At 31.2% G+C, this 19819-nt stretch overlaps 1 protein-coding gene across 1 annotated transcript; it reads left to right on the plus strand.

The window, feature by feature from the left end:
* The first annotated feature begins 17000 nt into the window (after nucleotides 1-17000).
* LOC105766642 (beta-fructofuranosidase, insoluble isoenzyme 1) lies at nucleotides 17001-19593 on the plus strand. Its single transcript, XM_012586173.2, has 7 exons — nucleotides 17001-17197; nucleotides 17321-17329; nucleotides 17421-18274; nucleotides 18363-18521; nucleotides 18614-18852; nucleotides 18928-19018; nucleotides 19249-19593. The coding sequence occupies exons 1-7, from the start codon at nucleotides 17026-17028 to the stop codon at nucleotides 19426-19428; spliced, it is 1704 nt and encodes a 567-aa protein (XP_012441627.1). The 5' UTR covers nucleotides 17001-17025; the 3' UTR covers nucleotides 19429-19593.
* Nucleotides 19594-19819: the final 226 nt, after the last annotated feature.

Below are 19819 nucleotides of genomic sequence, written 5' to 3' on the forward strand. Positions count from 1 at the left end.
CATTATTTTGGAATTAGAGTCACACGAGCTAGAGACACGAGCGTGTGTCCAGGCTGTGTAACTTACTGTTTTGGAATTAGAATCACACGGGCCAAAGACACGGGCGTGTGTCCAAGCCATGTAACTCATTGTTTTGGAATTAAAGTCACACAAGCTAGAGACAAAGACGTGTGCTAAGCCATGTGGACCACACAAGCCATGTAACACCCCAAATCCGGTCTAAACGTTATGACCGAATCTGGCGATGTCACATTGTAACACCCCTTACCCGTATTTGACGTCGGAATAGGGTACGAGGCATTACCAGAACACATACACTTATAAACATCTTAAACCGAGTTATAAAATTTCATTCAAATTTAAACTCTTCAAATTTTTAACATGCTTTTATAAATCTTCACGTTATAACTTCAAAATACTATATTTGTAACAAATAGGGCTTCGGAGACCCAATACATACTCATGCAATTCAATACTTCATTTCCATTTCATTTAATTCATGATTCTCATGTTCACGATTCAATTCAATTTCTCAATCCAATATACATTTCAATACCACAATAATTCATTTAATTCAAATCATATAATTTGCAATTTCCATTTAATTCACGTACAATTCAATTTCATTAAGTTCAATACTAATACATATTTATCGTTTAACTTAACGTCCCCTTTTTACATCATTTTACACTTCAAGCATGAACCTATTATTTCATTTCATTTCCACTCTCATTTCCTATGCATATCACACAAGATATAAACATTACACTCAACTATAGTCACAAGCTAGTTTTTTTTTAAGACTAACCACATGATAAACCATTTTAATAAAGATTACAAACTTTAAACCTTACCACACTTTTATGATCACAAGCATATTTTCATCTAGACATTTACCATCTCAATGCATAATTTTATAAATTTAATGTGGCGTAATCTAGCCACAACTTGGCCAAAGCCTAAGCATACACACCAAACATGCTAGCCAAATAAACATATAGTATAAGCATTATAAGCATGGATAAGCACCACATTTATTTATGTATCAAACTTATCAACATGAGTTAATTCATAAGCCATTTTTGACATTGCTACATACAAAATCATATACCAAGTATACCACATACACATACTATGAAACTTTATTTTCTCATATGAACTTTAACTATAACTAATAATGCACAATTATAAACATCATTTATTTTCAATCGTTAATCGATTATAATCAAGCATATGACCAATTATACACAAATCATTCATATGTTCTTTCAATTTTCGTCCTCCTCCTCTCCATTCCACATCCTTAATGTGTATAACACACTTCAACAACATTAACTACAATTTCAATATTCACTCACATGTATATTCAAAGCTTTCTATTCGAGTCAGAGTCACTAAATTATTTTTACCCGGAGCTATAGAACTCCAAATTAAGATCCGTAAATTTTCCCAAAACTAAATTTATATATCTTCTTACCATAAAAATTTCAGAATTTTTGGTTTAGCCAAATAGTACACTTTATTCTTTAAAGTTTCCCCTGTTTCACTACTCAATAGTTCTCACCTCTCTTCACTAAAAATTAATTATCTCATTGTACAGAATTCGGATGTTGTTTCCGTTTGTTTCTCTTGAAAATAGATTCACTAAGGATTCTAAACATATAAACTTTATCCCATAATTATTTTTGTACAATTTTTTACAATTTTCCAAATTCAGAATAGGGGATTCCGAACTCATTCTAACTCTGTCTAACTAAACTTCAAATATCTCAAAATATATAACTTTTTTACTTGCTCTGTTTCTTTTATGTGAAAATAGACTCATTCAGCTTCAATTTCATATATTATTCAGCCTCTTATTCAATCTTCACCATTTTTGGTGATTTTTCAAAGTCACACAACTGTTGTTGTCTAAACTGTTTTATTGCTAAATGTACTCTTTCATAATTTCAGTTTTTCACTTTCAATCACAATTCAATTCAAAATTCACTTTTCCATTTCTAAGTCGATATTCAATTCAATTCCAGACCTATATTCATTATTCAATTACACTTAGTCAATTTCCTGATAAACACTTCGGAATAATAATAGATACTCGGTGGATTTAGCACATAGCAACCACCTTATTAATCAATGATGTTCGGTTCACATAGTAGCCTGCACATTGTACTATACATGTGACCATTACCATCCGATACACGTAGTAGCCTGCACATAGTACTACACACGTGACCATCACTTTCACTTTTACATAGTGGCCTACACACAATCCATGTCACACATGTGATCATTTCTGTCACTTCATTCGTATCCCTTTTTATTCCAAAGGTTCATTCGGGAATTTTTCACTTTTCCTCACTTTTCTTTTTATCGATTAATTTCAATTTCTCATCTTTCTTGATTTATAACAATACATTTAACTTATATAACCTTCACACTATTCATTCCAGTCCAAAAATCATACTTTGGAAAAATTACGTTTTTGCCCCTAAAGTTTCACAAAATTACGATTTTTTCCCTAGGCTCGTAAAATAATTTTTATTCAATTTCCTTGCATTTTAGGCCTAGCAGAACCATTTTCATAACTATATCAGTCCACAATACTCACTTATTCACACACTTGTGACATATTTTATAACTTTTACAAATTAATCCTTTTAGGCATTTTCATCGAAAATTACTTAGGGCTAGTTCTTCATTGCTTTTGAAAAGTACTTTTGAGAAGTGCTGTGGAAAAGTGCTTTTGAGAAGTACTCTTGAGAATTGCTTTTGAAAAATTTGAGTGTTTGGTATTGCTGTCAAAAAGTGCTTTTGAAGAATAAAATGTCCATTCTAGACATGATATTATAAAGTAACAAATATGTATTTAAATAATGTTCAAATTAGTTAATATTATGATATTTTAGTAAAATATAAAAATAATTTATTATAAATTATTGTTAATATTTGATTATATAATATTAATTTTAAATATTTCTAAGTAATTAATATTAATTATTTATTAAATTTAATTAGAATATATAAACTATATTTAAATATGTAAATATAATAATTAAATATTTGTAATTAGATATTGACACAATTGTATTATTATAAAAATTATTTTTATTTTTAATTAATGCTTTTAACACATTTGTATTATTTTATTTAAATTTGAATAGATAAGCTCCTTAGTACCTTAAATTTCAATACCATGTAATGTAACAAATTATCAATTTTGATTTAAATTTATATTACATTTTTATTTAAAATTTAAAATAACTAGTGAATTTAACAATTTGTCAATTTAACATTAAAATTTATCATCTAAATTTTAAAACAAATTGAATGGTAATGGAACAAAATGATGGGAATTAAGACCGATGATGGGGAGGTTTAAGCCAAATAGCGCAGATTTTTGAACATGTTCAATCGTTGATATGCTGTGAAGCTTAACTATTTCGAACATCAAAAGGTGACCAATAGCGACTTGATTTACAAGTGAGGAAATACCTAATTTAGCGAGAATTTTTGGTAAATGGCAACAAAATAGCAATACTTGGGAGGTGAAGCAAGTACCAAAGAAGTCGATTAAAGGAGGACAAATTAAGAGAAAGAGAAAACTTGCTAATATCCCTTCAACATCGGGGCACTAATTTAAGAGATATGGCAGTAGCAGCATCAGTTTATGGAGCAAAGTAAGCATCGAATCAAGGCCAATTGAGGCTTACGGCAGACCAACAAACAAATGAGACAGAAATAAAAAGGATTAAGCAATTAACATAACAAAATATGCTTAACAGAGATAGAACTCCATAAGTTACTCTCTATGCATAATAAGCACTATTTGTCTTCAGACTTGTAATATTTCAGCAACAACTTTGCTTGCTCAGCAACAAAATCAGTTCACCTCGCATACACTTCCAGCTGCGCGACTTGCAATTTCATCCATTTTGCCTCCAAAGCCGCCTTCTTTTCACCGTCAACCATATCCAACCCCACATTTACAACTGTCCCAAGCTTGGAGCCAAGTTCAATAATGAAATCCATGGATATTTTCTGAAATGTCCCCGAAACTCTCACTGTCCCAAGCTTGGATCCAAGTTCAATCACGAAATCCATGGATATTTTCTCTCTGACCTCACTCTGAAACTTCAACACACTGCCATAGTGCCAAATGTATATGACAGTGAGAAAGAAAGTAGCAAAAACAAGTGGAAGCCAACCTCCCTCCATGACCTTCGATAGAACAGCAGAGAAGTAGATCAGCTCTATCGACCCAAATAAGAGTGGAAAACACAAAGCCATAAGCAAATTGGTATTCCATATCAGAAGCATTACAAGTGTCACCAAGGTAGTTGTGACCAGCATAACAACAACTTCAGCTATGCCTGAAAAAACAATTAAACGAGCATTAGAGTGAAGCATATGCTAGCAAAAGCAGCACTAGAATACTTTGAATAAACGAAAGGAAAATTGTGGTGAGAAAAGTTGCTAACCATAGGCATTGGTGATATCTGTTGAAAATGGAAACAAAGAAACCAAGGAACTTTTTAGCATTTGCAAAACAAGTTCGTAATCTGATGGGTTGCTTACATGAAGCATATGCCATAGACCAGCCCCCATTACCATAACATCAGGGTATTTCTTTTTAGTCTTGAAATCCGTCAACAAATGGGTTAAATTTAATACATAAGGTGCCCAAACGAAATCCAATTTCATACCGATTTCATCAACTGAAATGTTGTAATTACTGTGCCTCTTAAACAAAGCAGTTTTTACAGAATCCATGCGTTGGGGTTCAGAACCCAGAAGCAAATTCAATAGAGAGAGGGTGAACAATCGAGCTTGCAAATCACCTGTGATCAACACCTAGGAGCCGTTTACCAAATGGGAAGCATCGGGTTCCTTGCTAAAATGAAGTAAAATCAAATGAAAATACATTCTTCTTATCCTCAATCATAAGTTTAAGGAACCTATAATGTTTAAACAATATAATAAGCAAACAAAACAGAGAACATAATATTTACCTCAATCAAAGATCTTTCAGAAGAATCAAATGATAATATAGCTTTTTGACCCATTTTAGTTGGCAGTATTCCCTATAGAAGAATGTAAAATTTTTGTAAAATTTTTGCTAAACCCTAAACAATTAGAAAACAACTAAAAACAAAGCATAATGAATAATTAAAGAGAAGAAGAAGAAAAGAAACTCATCGGCGGAAGAGGAACAAAGAACCAGAGGAAAAGAAACAAAGGCAAAGAACTTGATATCTCAGGCAAAGAACCAGAGGGCAGAACGGTTTTTGGGGGAGAAAAATGGAAATTATTAGCCAAAAGCACTTTTCGCTGAAGAAATGAAGAAATTTTTAACTTCTTCATCTTGAGAAAAGGACTTCTCTGATGGTGAATTTTTTTCTGAGATGGAGGCCGTTCTCCGTTCCTTTTAAGAGAAAATGACTTTTTATTGAAAAAGTCCTAAAATGCAAAGGAGAACGGGCCCTTAGTACTAATCGTTTATCACATTCCAAACATTCATATTCTTCCACAAAACATCAAAATACATGCTTATCATTCATGGGTAAATTTTTAAACACAAACCCTAGTTCAAAACAATGGTAAAAATAAGTAAATCTTGTTACAGGGATTTCAAAAACGTAAAAATCATTAAAAACGGGGATAGAAATCGAGCTTGGAAGCTTGAAAAACCCTAGCCATGGTTTCTCCATGCAATTTTTAGCCTAGGGGTTGAAGATGGACAAATTTTTGGCTATTTTTGCCTTTTTAATTCTTTTAATTACTAAATGACCAAAATACCCCCAACTTAAAAATATCCTATTTCACTAATCTCTTGTCCATTTTTGTCCAACAAGTTAACCAATGGTCTAATTACCATTTAAGGACCGCCAATTTAAAATTTCATAACAATTGGACACTTCTAACATGTAGAACTCAACTTTTGCACTTTTTATAATTTAGTCCTTTTGACTAAATTGAGTGCCCAAACGTCAAAATTTTCCAACGAAATTTTCACGAAATCATTTTGTAAAATCGTAGACCATAAAAATATAATGAAAATAAATTTTTTTCTTTTCGAATTTGTAGTCCCGAAACCACTATTCCGACTAGCCCCAAATTCGGGCTGTTACAAGCCAGCCACCCAGGCCGTGTGAATCCACACAAGCATGTGGACCAAAAATCAGGATTTGTTCTTTAAGGCTGTAATTGTCATTCAAATTGAACGTAGGCCCTACCGTAGGGCCCATATGATCTAAAACAAGCTATAAAACTTGATATTTGATGATCGGTTGATGTATAATCCATTATCCGTACATATGTCAGACATGATATAAGCTAAGTATGAACTGTTAATGTATAATGTTCTTTCGTTTAGAACGTTTAAGGTATGTGATTTATTCAGGTATGATCTGTGCTTTGTTAATTATGATGATTCGTTTCTATGTTATTGAGTTGGATGATAACATGCGATATCCGAATATGTTGTTGTGTTTGATATTGATGTAACCATGCATGTGACTTCATGGAAAATTTGATATGATTCATTAAGATTTGATCAATCTATCCTGCAAAGCGTGGAATCTCATGCCTTCAGTTTCTGTTATTGTACGAACAGCATGCCGTACATGCTTATCATTCTGATTCTGAGTATGCATGCCATGCCACATTGCATGGTGTTCGAGATGATGCGAACAGATGAAGGTTCTGGCATTTTAATGATTTGCATTATCTGGTGGTTTATCCACAATTTTGTCTGGCAGCTTGTCTGCAATTCTAATGGCACTATCCATGATTATTGTTGGTGTGATTTGGTTGGATGAGTTCTGGGAAACTCTATTTTGGTCTGTAGTGGAGTTGGGTAGGATATTTTCTGATAATCTGCATTTTGATTTTTTAAAAAATACCACATTAACATAATCATACATCTTTTGTTCTGTTATACGATTGTTATGAAAATCTCTGTGAGACTCTGATTTATTCCACTCTGGTTATATGATTGATACGAAATTCTCTACGTTCTTTGACTTGTATATTGTGTTTTGCTTGATCTCCGTTTGAGTTTCGTTGTACACTAAGCTTCATAGCTCACCCCTTTATTTTATTTTTTTCTGTTCAGGTAAACCTCTGACTTAGGACCGGACAACGTCTGGGAGCTCGGATTGTTTTTGCACTTAATGTAAATATGGTGAATTTCGTAATTATTGGTTTTGATCTTTTGAGTTTGGAATTTGTTTCTAAATTTGTTCTAGGTTTTTGCTTAATTCGTCAGTATTGATATTTTCTAACGTGAGACTTTAAAATCACTTAAGTCAACAAAATGAACTTCAGTTTTCAAAACTAAAACTCCGGAAAAGGTTTTCTACTGCAAATTAAGTAATTTCTTAAGTGTTTTCTAAAAGTGAACAAATAGCTTTCTAATGACTGTTTTACGAAAGTTGTATTTGCTAAATAGTTATTGAAATTAGTTTTCCAAATGAGTTGATGTAATTTCTCCAAATTTGGTCATAACTTCTAGGTCAGGTTTGAAGTGTTAAAAAAATTTTGAATTAACGAAAACGAAAAATATTTTTGGTTTTCATCATATTACTAAATTAATTTAAAATAATTATAATTTAATTTAGAATTATTAGTTTAAAAAATGTGCTAATTTTAAACTAGAGTAATTACTTGGATAGAATTTCAAGTATGCCCGGATCAAAAGATTCCTTATCTAAAGATTCGACTCTTTTATAAGCTCCTTACTAAAATTTCTTCTTTTAGTTCATTGATAAAACTCCAATCAAGATATACAATTAATTCGAAAATAATTTTTTGTGTGAAAAAAATATATTTTTGTATCATTTCCCAAAAGTTGCTAAGTATAAAATATAGGAAAAAATTGGGATAGTTATAAATATAATTTAATTTCCAATTATTAGTTAAAATTTGAGGAAAATAATTGTGCTAAATTTTTTAAAAATTTTGCTAATTTTATTGATATAAAATAAAATTATTACTTGAATATAAATCTAAGCATATTAAGTATCGTTAATTAATATTAGAGTTATATGTCAATGAAAATTTAAGTTTAGCTTTATAAATTAGCATCCAAGAGTTAGAATCTAAGAAAAATTATTAGTAGAAAAGGGAGATGATTAGCATTAATAAGTTAAAATTATAATTTAAAAATGGAACAATAAAGCAATGGTTCTTCGAGGAAGCAATATCGAATTAATTTGAATGACAATGGGAACGGAGAGTGATAAAAGATTATTTTAATTGATGATAATATAATGTAATATTATGATTTATTTTTTAAAACTTATTTATACTGTGTGAAGCAAGCAATCTTAAGACCATTTTTTAAAATCTATCCATTATTTGTTTGTTATAAGTAAAATTTGTTTCTGGGTTCGTTTTAAAATTTAAAATCCAACAATTATCTTTAATAAGTGTTATAAAATGTGTTTATTAATTTAGTGTAAATATTTTTCTTATTTACATTGAACCACAATTATAATTGTTGCAAGTTATTTTACCTATTATCTTATTATTTTTAAATTAATATTAGAGCTTAACTTCCAAATTAATATATTATTTAAAACAAAAAGAAATTACTGTTATCAATTATATACAACAATAATTAAAATACATTAAAAATTAAATACGTAAAATTAGAAACTAGTATAAAATAAAATGTATTAAGAGAAAAGAAGGGTTTTTTACACAAATAGGGTCGGAAAAAAAAATCTACTGAAATAGGGTGTCAGAAAAAGTATTTACCAAAATGGGTTACTTTTTTCATTGGAGCCTATTAGATAGGCGCCAATGAATAAAAAAATATTAAATTTTTTATATAAAATATAATTAAATATTTTCCCGAGTCAGTATATAACCCGTATAATACATAGTATTCGTGCCTATCTCAGAGGCGCCAATGGTGGTGCCTATCTGGGAGGCGCCATTATTGGTGTCATACTGAGAGGCACCAATGGTCTGATTTTTCCCTATAAATACCCCTAACACAGACATAAATTTTACTAGAGAAACGGAAGAAATAAAAAGGAAGCAGAAGAAAAAAAAGAAGGAAAAGAAGAAAAAAAAGGTATTTTGGTTTATTTCTTTTTAAATAGAATGTAGAGTCTTGTTAGTAATTTTATTATTTGAAAGTTATTTTGTTAGGTTATTAATTTTGTTAGCTTCTGAATGAAAAAATTTGCATTAAAATTTTTATGTAATTTGTTTACATTTTGAAACTGTTTTAAGAAATTTGAAATTCTTTTTAATGATCTAGTATTGAAAATAGAGAATCAGTTTTTTGTATGTGTTTATTTCGGAGAAATTTTGACAACAACTATGGGATGTATATTTGAATGTCGCAAACAAGTAGCAATGAGATTTGATAGAAATATCTCGTTTGATGATATGAAGGAAAAAATTAATGAAAAATTTTATAGATGTTGTGGGAGAAGGATATCAAAAGTTTTCTACAAGTTTCTAGTTTCAACAGATCCAATAAAATGGAACTTGTAGACGATGAAGACGTGGAGACAATGGTCGCTCTTTATTGTGGGACTTAGAGTAACAAAAATGCACCAATTCAGTTATTTGTTGAGTTAGCCGGTGTGGAGGCAACTGAAGATCCCACTCCATTAGGTGAAGAAGATGGAGTTGAAGTTCGGAATCATATGTTGATAGTCAATCAACTATACACGGGATAAATATTGATCTTAATGCTGCAGTCGAGACTGATGTGGTTGGTGATGATGTATACTATAGTAGTGATCCAGTTGATTACGAAGTGGATAGTGAGAGTGATCCCGACGCGGACGAGGTCCCGGATGATATTGACGACAAAGGCGTGAATGAGGATGGAAAGGTTAATGCATCTTCAGTCGGAAACCAGATTCGTCGTATTGTGATACACAATAATCCTGGGGCACACATGTCTCGGATAGACCCCGATGCGGCACGGGCAGCTGAGTTTTCGAAGTACCCTGAAATACCACATGCTAACCGAATGGGCGTATATTCTGATCTAGAGGAGTTATGCATGGGCCAGAGATTTGAAAGTAAGGAAGAATGCATGTTTGCCATTAAGCGGTATAGCATGAATATATTAGTAGATTACAAAGTCATCGAGTCTAAACCAACATTATATATTGGAGAGTGTTGGAGGTCGGCAGAAGGCTGCAATTGGCGGATACGAGCTGCATTTATGCAGAAGTCACAGATGTGGGAGATACGGAAATTTGTTGGGCCTCACACATGCACTTCAACACGTATGATAGAAGATCATCTAAAACTTGACTCCAAAACTATCTGTACATGCATCATGCCAATGGTGAAAGACATGCCGACCATTAAAGTTTCGGTACTGATTGCCGAAATACAAGCACGATTGCAGTATCGAGTATCATACCAGAAGGCATGGATAGCAAAATAGATGGCAATGGAGCAATTGTACGGAGATTTCGATGCATCGTACAATAAGTTACAGGGATGGATAGCCGCCATGAGGGAACACGTGCCGAGGACTGTAATTGAGTTGCAGACACGATCTTATTACGGGCCAAATGACCAACTACAGTCGAGAAAAAGAATTTTCCATCGGATGTTCTGGACGTTTGATCAATGTTTGTGCACATTTCCCCACTGCAAACCATTTGTGCAAGTAGATGGAACTTGGCTATATGGAAAATACACATAGATCTTACTTCTTACGGTTACTCAAGACGGCAACAGGAACGTGCTCCCGATAGCATTTGCCATCGTCGATAAGGAGAACATGGAATTGTGGGAGTTCTTTCTTACCAACCTACGGAGCTATGTTATTAGCAATGATAATATTTGCATCATCTCCGATAGAGGGAATGGATTAATTGCAGCCATTAGGCGTTCTGCTGTACCATGGAGATTTGTTTACTGCATCCGACACATCGCGGCTAACTTCCAGCGAGATTATAAGAATGCAGACTGGAAGAGACAAGTTGTGAGAATGGGTAAAGAATTACCTTATCTTTTCAATATAAGTTTTAATGTTTTAGAGCAATACTGTAACTTAAATTTTTTTTAATACATATGCAGCGTACGAGCTACAGCAACACATTTTTAGCCAAAGAATGGCTCGGTTTGAGAGTGACATGGAGGGTCAAACCAACACATCTTTCCGGCAGTGGTTGGGTACCATGGAGCCGTGGCAATGGGCTCAAAGTTTTGACGAGAACTTTCGTTATGGTCAAATGACTACAAACTTAGTGGAGGGGATCAACGTTGTGTTATTAAAAACACGACATCTTCCAATTTCATCTGTCTTCTCAGCAACGTTCTACAGGTTGGCTATCTTAATGCCAAGAATGGGTCAGCAACAAGTGAACCAGATGGAGGCGGGACATGTCTTTGTCGAAGGCATTAGGAATGCAATGGTTGTAAATCGTCGAATGGCGAGGTCGATGATAGTAGAAGTATATTCACGACATAATGAAACGTTTCGAGTTACAGAGACCATCAGTTGTCGACCTGGTATACCACCTAGGTCCTACGGAGTTGATCTTCGAAATAGATGGTGTGATTACAGGAGGTTTCAAACACTTCATTTTCCATGTGCACACGTCGTGGCAGCTTGTGCTAAAGTTGGGCTCAATGTAGAACAATTTATCGATGAAGTGTACACCATCGAACACACATTGCGTGTATGGGAAAACGAGTTCCCCGTGCTTCCTGACCTATCTACTTGGGAGGTACCTCCGACGACCTTCGAGCTAGTCCCAGACAAAAGGTTGCGTAGAAACCTGAAAGGTCGTCCGCAATCATCCAGAGTCCATAACGAAATAGACATTAGGGAGAAATCTGACGGGAATTTGTATGGCGTATGCAGATTAGCCGGTCATAATCGGAGTAAATGCCCTCTCCGAAACTACCATGTTGGACAATCATCTCAATCGGGTAGAAATTGATATGTACTTCATTACATAAAGATGGTTTGAATTACAAAATTGTCTACAATTTGTTGCAGTTATGGAGCAATTTGAAATTGCAAAATAAAAAAAAAACATTATAATTTTATTTACATAAAAAACCATTATAATTTTATTTACATAAAAAAATCATTACATAAATATGAGGTTGTTTATTACAAAAACCCCTAAAATTGATGGTTTGATGGTGTGGTTCTAGGGGTATATTTTTGTGGAGCTCGACGCTCACGTTGTGGGTGATTACGGTCATCAACGTTCTCCTCAACAGTATTACAATATTCATACAAAATTACAAAATTACAATATTCGTACAAAAATATTGCAATATTCATATAAAATTATAATATTACAATATCCATACAAAAAAATTACAATATTCATACAAAATTACGATATTCATACAAAAAATTACAATATTCATACAAAATACTAATCCAAAACTATAAATACAAATTTAATTATAAAATAATTACAATATTCATAAAAATTACAATATTCATACAAAAAATTAGAATATTCATACAAAATTCTAATCCAAACTATAAACACTAAATAGATAATTTATAATTAATAATTAATAACAAAAATTCACAATATCTTTTAAAATATCTTCTAAAAATTCACAAACTATAAAATTTTAAATTATAAACAAAATTATTTACTAAAATAATACATTACCTTTTTCTTTGTTTCTTCTTCTTCTTCTCTTTTTCTTCTTCTCTTCTTCTCCTTTCTCTCTTTTTTTTTTCTCTACCGTGCCCATTGCATGTTGGGACCATTTACTTATATAGGCAAAAAAAAACAAACATGAGGGGACAAGACCATGTCTTTGGTGCAGTTGCAGCAATGATAAGAAGGCCACCATTGGCACCTCTCTATGAGGCACCTTCATTGGCGCCACCGATAGGCGCCACCCGACCAACAGATTGACCGTATTTTGACCCGTATTTTTTTAAATTTATTAAAAAAATATAAAAAATATTTTATTCAAAAAAAATTATTATTTTTTATTCATTGGCGCCTATTGATAGGCGCCAATGAAAAAAGTAACTCATTTTGGTAAATACTTTTTCTGACACCCTATTTCAGTAAATTTTTTTTTCTTACCCTATTTGTGTAAGAAACACAGAAAAGAAAGGTAAGTTGAAAAGGTTCACGTTATCTTATAATTAATATAACTAAATTTTCACCACATATATAAAGTGTTGATTAAATGAAATGGACATGAAAATAATTAAAATCGTCAAATATGTATGCCTAAGATACACCCTTTCCCCTATAACCACCTCAATTAATTTCCACTTAAATTAATTATAATATACTCTTAGAGTTATAAAGTTGTTCTTCGATACTCTTAGAGTAGGTGGTGTAATTATGCCACTAATATTTCTACTTTTTTCTTTTTGCTTGTTTGATTTGGAATTTAAAACCTGCAAATTTATACCACTTTACTGCAATTTTCATTAAATTTGAATATGCTGCATTTAATATTCCAAGTTTTGATTAAAAATAATTAAAACCCACTTCATAGCTCATATTTATATTTAATAAAATTAATAATAAATTTTAAATTATACAAGTACAAAATTAAATATTAAAAGTTCAAAGAGTGTATGGATTAAGAGAAAATAAAACCTAAAAGATTAATTTAATTTTAATTTTCTTCGCTTTCTTTTAAAACATCTCATTTATTACTTTGCAATGTTACTTTTTTTCAGAAAAGAACCCTTTATATGATTTAATTATTTTAAATTTGTGTTAAGAAATCAAGGAAAAAAATTAGGAATAACTCTATTTGTACATTAAATAGAATCAAATTTGTTTAATTTTTAGTAAGTTTATTCCAATTATAAAGTTAGTAACGAGTTATACAATATAATAATTACGGAATCAAAAATATTTTTCATGAGTTTACTAAAATTCAATATTTATATTTATAGTTATAGTAGTTAAATTTAATTAATCTCATTTTAATGATCATCATAATAGTAAAAATTATAAATAATATCCAACATCTCGATCATCCTACCAAGTTGTTCCAAAGATTTTCGTTAAATTCAGACTTCAATTTCTTGCTAGAAGAATATAGTTAACCTGTCAAGCAATATATATAATTAGTTATTGTGTTAAAAAAACTGGAGGATTTTGAGAAGTATATTGCTAACCTCAAATAAATTTTACTAGGATCATTCTTTCGCTTCTTGTTGCGTTATTGTTAGTTTGTGTGATGTGGAATAAAATTTGAAGGTTAAAATATATTCTAATCCTATTTTTAGTTTTATTAATATAGATTCTCTACTTTTTAGATTTAAAATTTAAATCCAATTGTTATTAGGGTTAAAATTTTCTATTAAAGTCAATGATATGATATTTTAAAATTCAAAAATAACTTGATAATCACGTAACAATAAATAATAACATTGAAAAATGTTTATATCGATTTTTTCTTAAAAACATTCATTCGAACTCGTCATGATAAAATAATTTCTTTTCTTTTTCAAATATTATTCCTAAGAAAAATTAACGTCAACATTTTGATTGAAATAGTTAACAATATTAAATATTTAGATTAAATGATGATATTATAAAAGTAGAAAGATCAAATTAAATGATAATATTATAAAACTATAATAATCAATTTATGTTAAAATTGAAATATAAAGATTAAATTTTAAATTGAAGAATAAAAAGTAAAAAAATCTGAAAAGTTAAACCATATTTTTATAATAACAGTGATCTAAACATTTAAAATCAATACATAATTAAAATTTTTAATTTAATTGAAATGAAAAAATCTTCGATGCATATTAGCAACTCATTGATATGCTATGTTAATGCTAATTTATGCCGTCTGCAAGTGTCCTATTTATATGCTTGAGAGAGAACAATTCAAGGATGTTAGTAAAGGCAAGTAAATATTATGTGAAACCTTCATTAAAAATTAAGGGATTGAGTATTCTGATTTTATTCTATTAATCATATTTTAACCCTAAACTCAATTTCTTAGCTAATATCAACTTAATTACTGTTGACACAAAACTTTATTACCGCTTCGTTTTCATTACTTTAATTAAGGTATGTTGACTATTAATTTTATTAATCAAATGAAAGAAGAAAATTATTAAAAACAAAGTATTCGCAAAAGTAGTAATAGATATTAAAGAAAAATGAATTGAAAATTAAATATTTAAATAATTATAAATTTAAATTAAAAGACAATTCACTTAATTTAATCATACTTTAATCTTTGCTTATTCGGTGGTAGCGTCGATCTTCGGGTTGATTACTAGTCGTGGTTTTTTAACATTTTTTTCTGTAATTTTATTTTGTTTTCAATTTCAATCTTTATTATCATAGTTTTGTCTATAATTTTGTGGTTTTATTTTATACATGGTTTCATAGTTTTATTTTGTCCAGTCTATTTTCTTTGAAAGCATATGTAATTTTATTTTTACCTTTAATTTTTAGTTATTTTCTGGTTTATATGTGAGATTTGTCACTATAAAATTGTCGCCATATTTATTAGGAACCGTTTTTGAAAGGCTTTATCATGATATAGCATAGTGATGGTGATAAATTCGAGATGATGAGGAGGAGGATGATATGCCATCTGACACTTGCCATTTTGTGCTTCACTGATGCGGTAGGTCTCTTAGTGCTTTTGATAGTTTTTTCTTGGTTGATCGTTGTTCATCATCAGGTTGATTTGACGATGACGAGGCTAAGATACAAATTTCAATGATTTGGCCAAGTTAATGCGTCTCTGGTTTGTTTTTGAATTATTTGTGTTGTAGTTAATGTTAATTTATGCTCTTTCTTTTTTAGATCATTCTGTAGATATAAGGTCTGTGCATTAATTTATAGTAATTTATTTATTATTTATACCATATGTCATATCTTTATATTATTATGGATCATGATTTCTATTAATAATAATATTTTTAAAAAAGATATTAATCATACCTAATAATACTTACTTTCAAACATTTCTTCAAAATATTGTCTTTTGTTTAGGTGTAAGTGAGATTATTGTAATTTATAGTATGCGAAAGTATACAAATATAGAAGGTAGAAATTTAATTGATTTTTGATTGAGAATTATTTGTATTAATCAGCAAAATGCAAATAAAATGAATAAATATTTACAAAGAAATTAATTTAATTGATTGAATTACTTTATATCATAAAATTTTTTAATGCTCTCTAATTATGGCTTTTAATAAAAACTGTATTTAATAATATATATTAAATATAGTATATATTTTATCATAAGAAATGTTAGTTTTAAGGGCCTTCCATTTAATTTTGGTAAATTTTGTTTTAATTAGAATATTAAATATGTGGAATAAAATTTATAAAGAACCAATTGATGGTGATTTGATTGAAAAGTATTATTAAAAAATTCCAAACATAATTATAGTTGAGTTGTCAATTATTTACCAGTGCCACGTGATGAGAAAAAAGTGTTTCAGATTTAAGTGTTTTTAGATTTTGTATTGGATTTATCTTCAGTTTAAATTTAGATTTTTTAATTTTAAATTATTATAAATTTAAAATTTTTTTTAAGGACTCAAGCGCTGGAACCTCTTTTATCAATTTTATATATGATAATAAAATTAGTTAAAAATTGGCGGACCGTATGGCGGCATTGGCACGAGAGAGCCATCAGCAGAGGTTTTATGCCTCCTAGAAGTTGCTTCTAGGAGCCCCTGTACTTTGAACTGGTTGTGCTTTTCTTTTATTACCAAAAAAAACAATCAACTGTGAAATTACGTCTGTTTCAGCAAAATATAAAATAAGGACAAAATGAAGTGGAAAAAGAAACAATCATTAAGTAGAACAGGCTATTTGTAATTAGTTGCTTGTAATAAATTTTATTTAAGATTTTAAGTAGTAATAATTGTGAATTATTGAAAGCTTTTTAAAGTATCAAATTCCAACACCATAAAATTTAAGAATTAAAAGTGTAATAAGTAAGCTTCCCTTGTTATAAATACCCAACAAACCCATCGTCTTACAACACCCAAATCAATTAGTGTATTATTAAGCTTCCCTTTTGTGATTAAAAAGGATGGCAATTTGGAACCTCCTATGGCTTTACATATTAATTCTTTATGTTAACAATGGCAGAATGGAAGCGTCTCACAAGGTTTATCCACAATTTCAGTCTTTAAGTGCAGTTAACATCCGCCAACTCCATCATACTGCCTTTCACTTTCAGCCTCCCAAAAATTGGATCAATGGTATATTTTCTTTCCATTGCTCGTAACGCCTAGTTTTTCTTTTCATGACTATTAACTTTTTCTTCCTTCTTTGCTTTGGTTTCATCCTATGTGTTGTTCAATGATGAACAAATTCAACAACAGATCCAAACGGTCAGTTTACTAATTGATATCCTTCGTTATTCTTTACTTTTCCTATGCAATTGTCTTCATTTCCTTTTTTGTTTTGGTTTTGGTTTTGCAGGTCCTATGTACTATAATGGAATATACCATATTTTCTATCAATACAATCCCAAAGGTGCTGTGTGGGGTAACATTGTTTGGGGCCATTCAATTTCAAAGGATTTGATCAATTGGAAAGAACTTGAGCCTGCAATTTGTCCTTCAAAACATTTTGATATCGATGGTGCTTGGTCTGGTTCAACCACCATTCTTCCTAGCAATAAGCCAATAATTTTATATACCGGAGTTGATTCCAATGGCATCCAAACCCAAAACTATGCAGTGCCAGCAAATTTATCTGATCCATATTTGCGTAAATGGATCAAACCAGGAAACAATCCACTGATTGATCCTGAAAATGGTGTCAACGCCACTGCTTTCCGTGACCCCTCCACCGCCTGGTGGCTAAATGGGCGGTGGAGAGTCTTAGTTGGAAGCGAAAGGAACAGTAGAGGGATTGCTTATCTGTATAGAAGTAGAGATTTCATTCACTGGACTAAGGCTAAACACCCTTTCCATTCAGCGCCCAATACAGGCATGTGGGAATGTCCTGATTTCTATCCTGTTTCATTATCTAGTAAAGAGGGTTTGGATCCATCTTACATGGGAAAACATGTTAAGCATGTTCTAAAAGTGAGCTTGGATGATGCGAGATACGATTACTACACACTTGGAACATATTTAACTAATGACGATAAATATGTACCTGATAATGCGTCAGTTGATGGTTGGGCTGGCCTTAGATATGACTATGGAAATTTCTATGCTTCAAAAACATTCTTTGATCCTGCAAAAAGGAGGAGGATTTTGTGGGGTTGGGTTAATGAATCTGATTTTACTCAAGATGATGTTAAAAAGGGATGGGCTGGAATACAGGTATATGTCGACATAAATTTGTATATTAATATATATGTACACTAATGCCTATTATGTCAAAACTGATGACCTATAGATATATCCCCAGGCAATTCCTAGAATAGTATGGCTTGACACTAATCAAAGGCAATTGAAGCAATGGCCAGTGGAAGAGTTGAATACTCTAAGAGGGGAAATTGTCAAAATGAGCCATCAAAAGCTTAAAAAAGGCCACCATATTGAAATACAAGGAATAACAGCTGCCCAGGTTCACTTCCAAAATTGTTTATATATATATATATATATATTATAAGTTAATAGCTCTACTCATTGTATTCTTATGTGGGTACTTTTTCACAGGCGGATATTGATGTTACCTTCTATATTCCAAGTTTAGATAAAACTGAGGAATTTAATCCTAGCTGGGAAGATGCCCAACGTCTCTGTGCCAACAAAGGATCAAAGGTTGAAGGTGGAGTTGGTCCATTCGGACTCTTAACCTTAGCTTCAAAAAACCTTGAAGAATATACTGCTGTCTTCTTCAGGGTTTTCAAAACATCAAAAAAACATGTGGTTTTGTTGTGCTCTGATGCAAGGAGGTCTGTTTTATCTCTCTATAAAAACAAATAATTGTTCATGTCTTTTCTCTTCTAACTCAATAAAATTTTTTGCAGTTCCTCATTGGAAGATGGAATATATAAACCATCATTTGCTGGCTTCGTTGATGTTGACTTGGCTGATAAGAAGCTCTCTCTTAGGAGTCTGGTATACATACATACAAGGGGCATAGCTGGGGAAAACTGCATTTTTGGTCCCTCCTAAAAATTAATAACTTAATTCAAGATATTTTAACATAATTCTTTTTAGCTTTGGATGTTCTAATTTTTTTTTTATTGTCACCTCGAAACAAAGTTCTTGAATTCACCCCTCGTTACATTCATACATATATTTTATTTAAGGGATGTTATCATGGTGTTTTTTTTTCCTGCTTACAGATTGATCATTCAGTTGTGGAAAGTTTTGGAGGTGGAGGAAAAACATGCATCACATCCAGGGTTTATCCTACATTAGCAGTGCTTGACAATGCTCACTTGTATGCATTCAACAATGGTGACGAGACTATCATTGTCAAGAACCTTAACGCCTGGAGCATGAATAAGGCGAAGATGAATTGAAAGGGATGGGTAGTGGTGTCTATCTAGTTGTAACATTGACATTTCTCATCTGAAAGTCTCTTGAATAATTACTGTGTTTTAGGTTATAGAATTTAGATAGTTCTTGTAATATATGATAAAAAAAGTGCAACTAAGTCTATTATAAAACCGACTAATTTAATTTAATGCTTATATAAGTTTAATATTAGATGAAAAACTGCATGTGATTTGAGAAAAAAATTATGATGGTGTTAATTTTCTAAAATTATTCGATGTTCCAAAGCTAAGCAATATATAAATCCAGACGATGATGGAAGATCAAAATGTATTTGCTATAACATTTATAGCATTAAGGTACACATGATTTTGAACAGCACGTTATATATGGGGTGCAGAAAAGTTGATGCAACTT

The sequence above is a fragment of the Gossypium raimondii genome, chromosome 4 (assembly GCF_025698545.1).
Source record: "Gossypium raimondii isolate GPD5lz chromosome 4, ASM2569854v1, whole genome shotgun sequence".
Classification (NCBI taxonomy): domain Eukaryota; kingdom Viridiplantae; phylum Streptophyta; class Magnoliopsida; order Malvales; family Malvaceae; genus Gossypium; species Gossypium raimondii.

Excerpts from the sequence above, each read along its gene's own strand:
- LOC105766642 (XM_012586173.2), top strand. The coding sequence starts at position 17,026 with ATGGCAATTTGGAACCTCCTATGGCTTTACATATTAATTCTTTATGTT. Across the intron at positions 18,853-18,927 it reads TTGTGCTCTGATGCAAGGAG|TTCCTCATTGGAAGATGGAA; the intron begins GTCTGTTTTATC and ends AATTTTTTGCAG. Across the intron at positions 19,019-19,248 it reads AGCTCTCTCTTAGGAGTCTG|ATTGATCATTCAGTTGTGGA; the intron begins GTATACATACAT and ends TCCTGCTTACAG.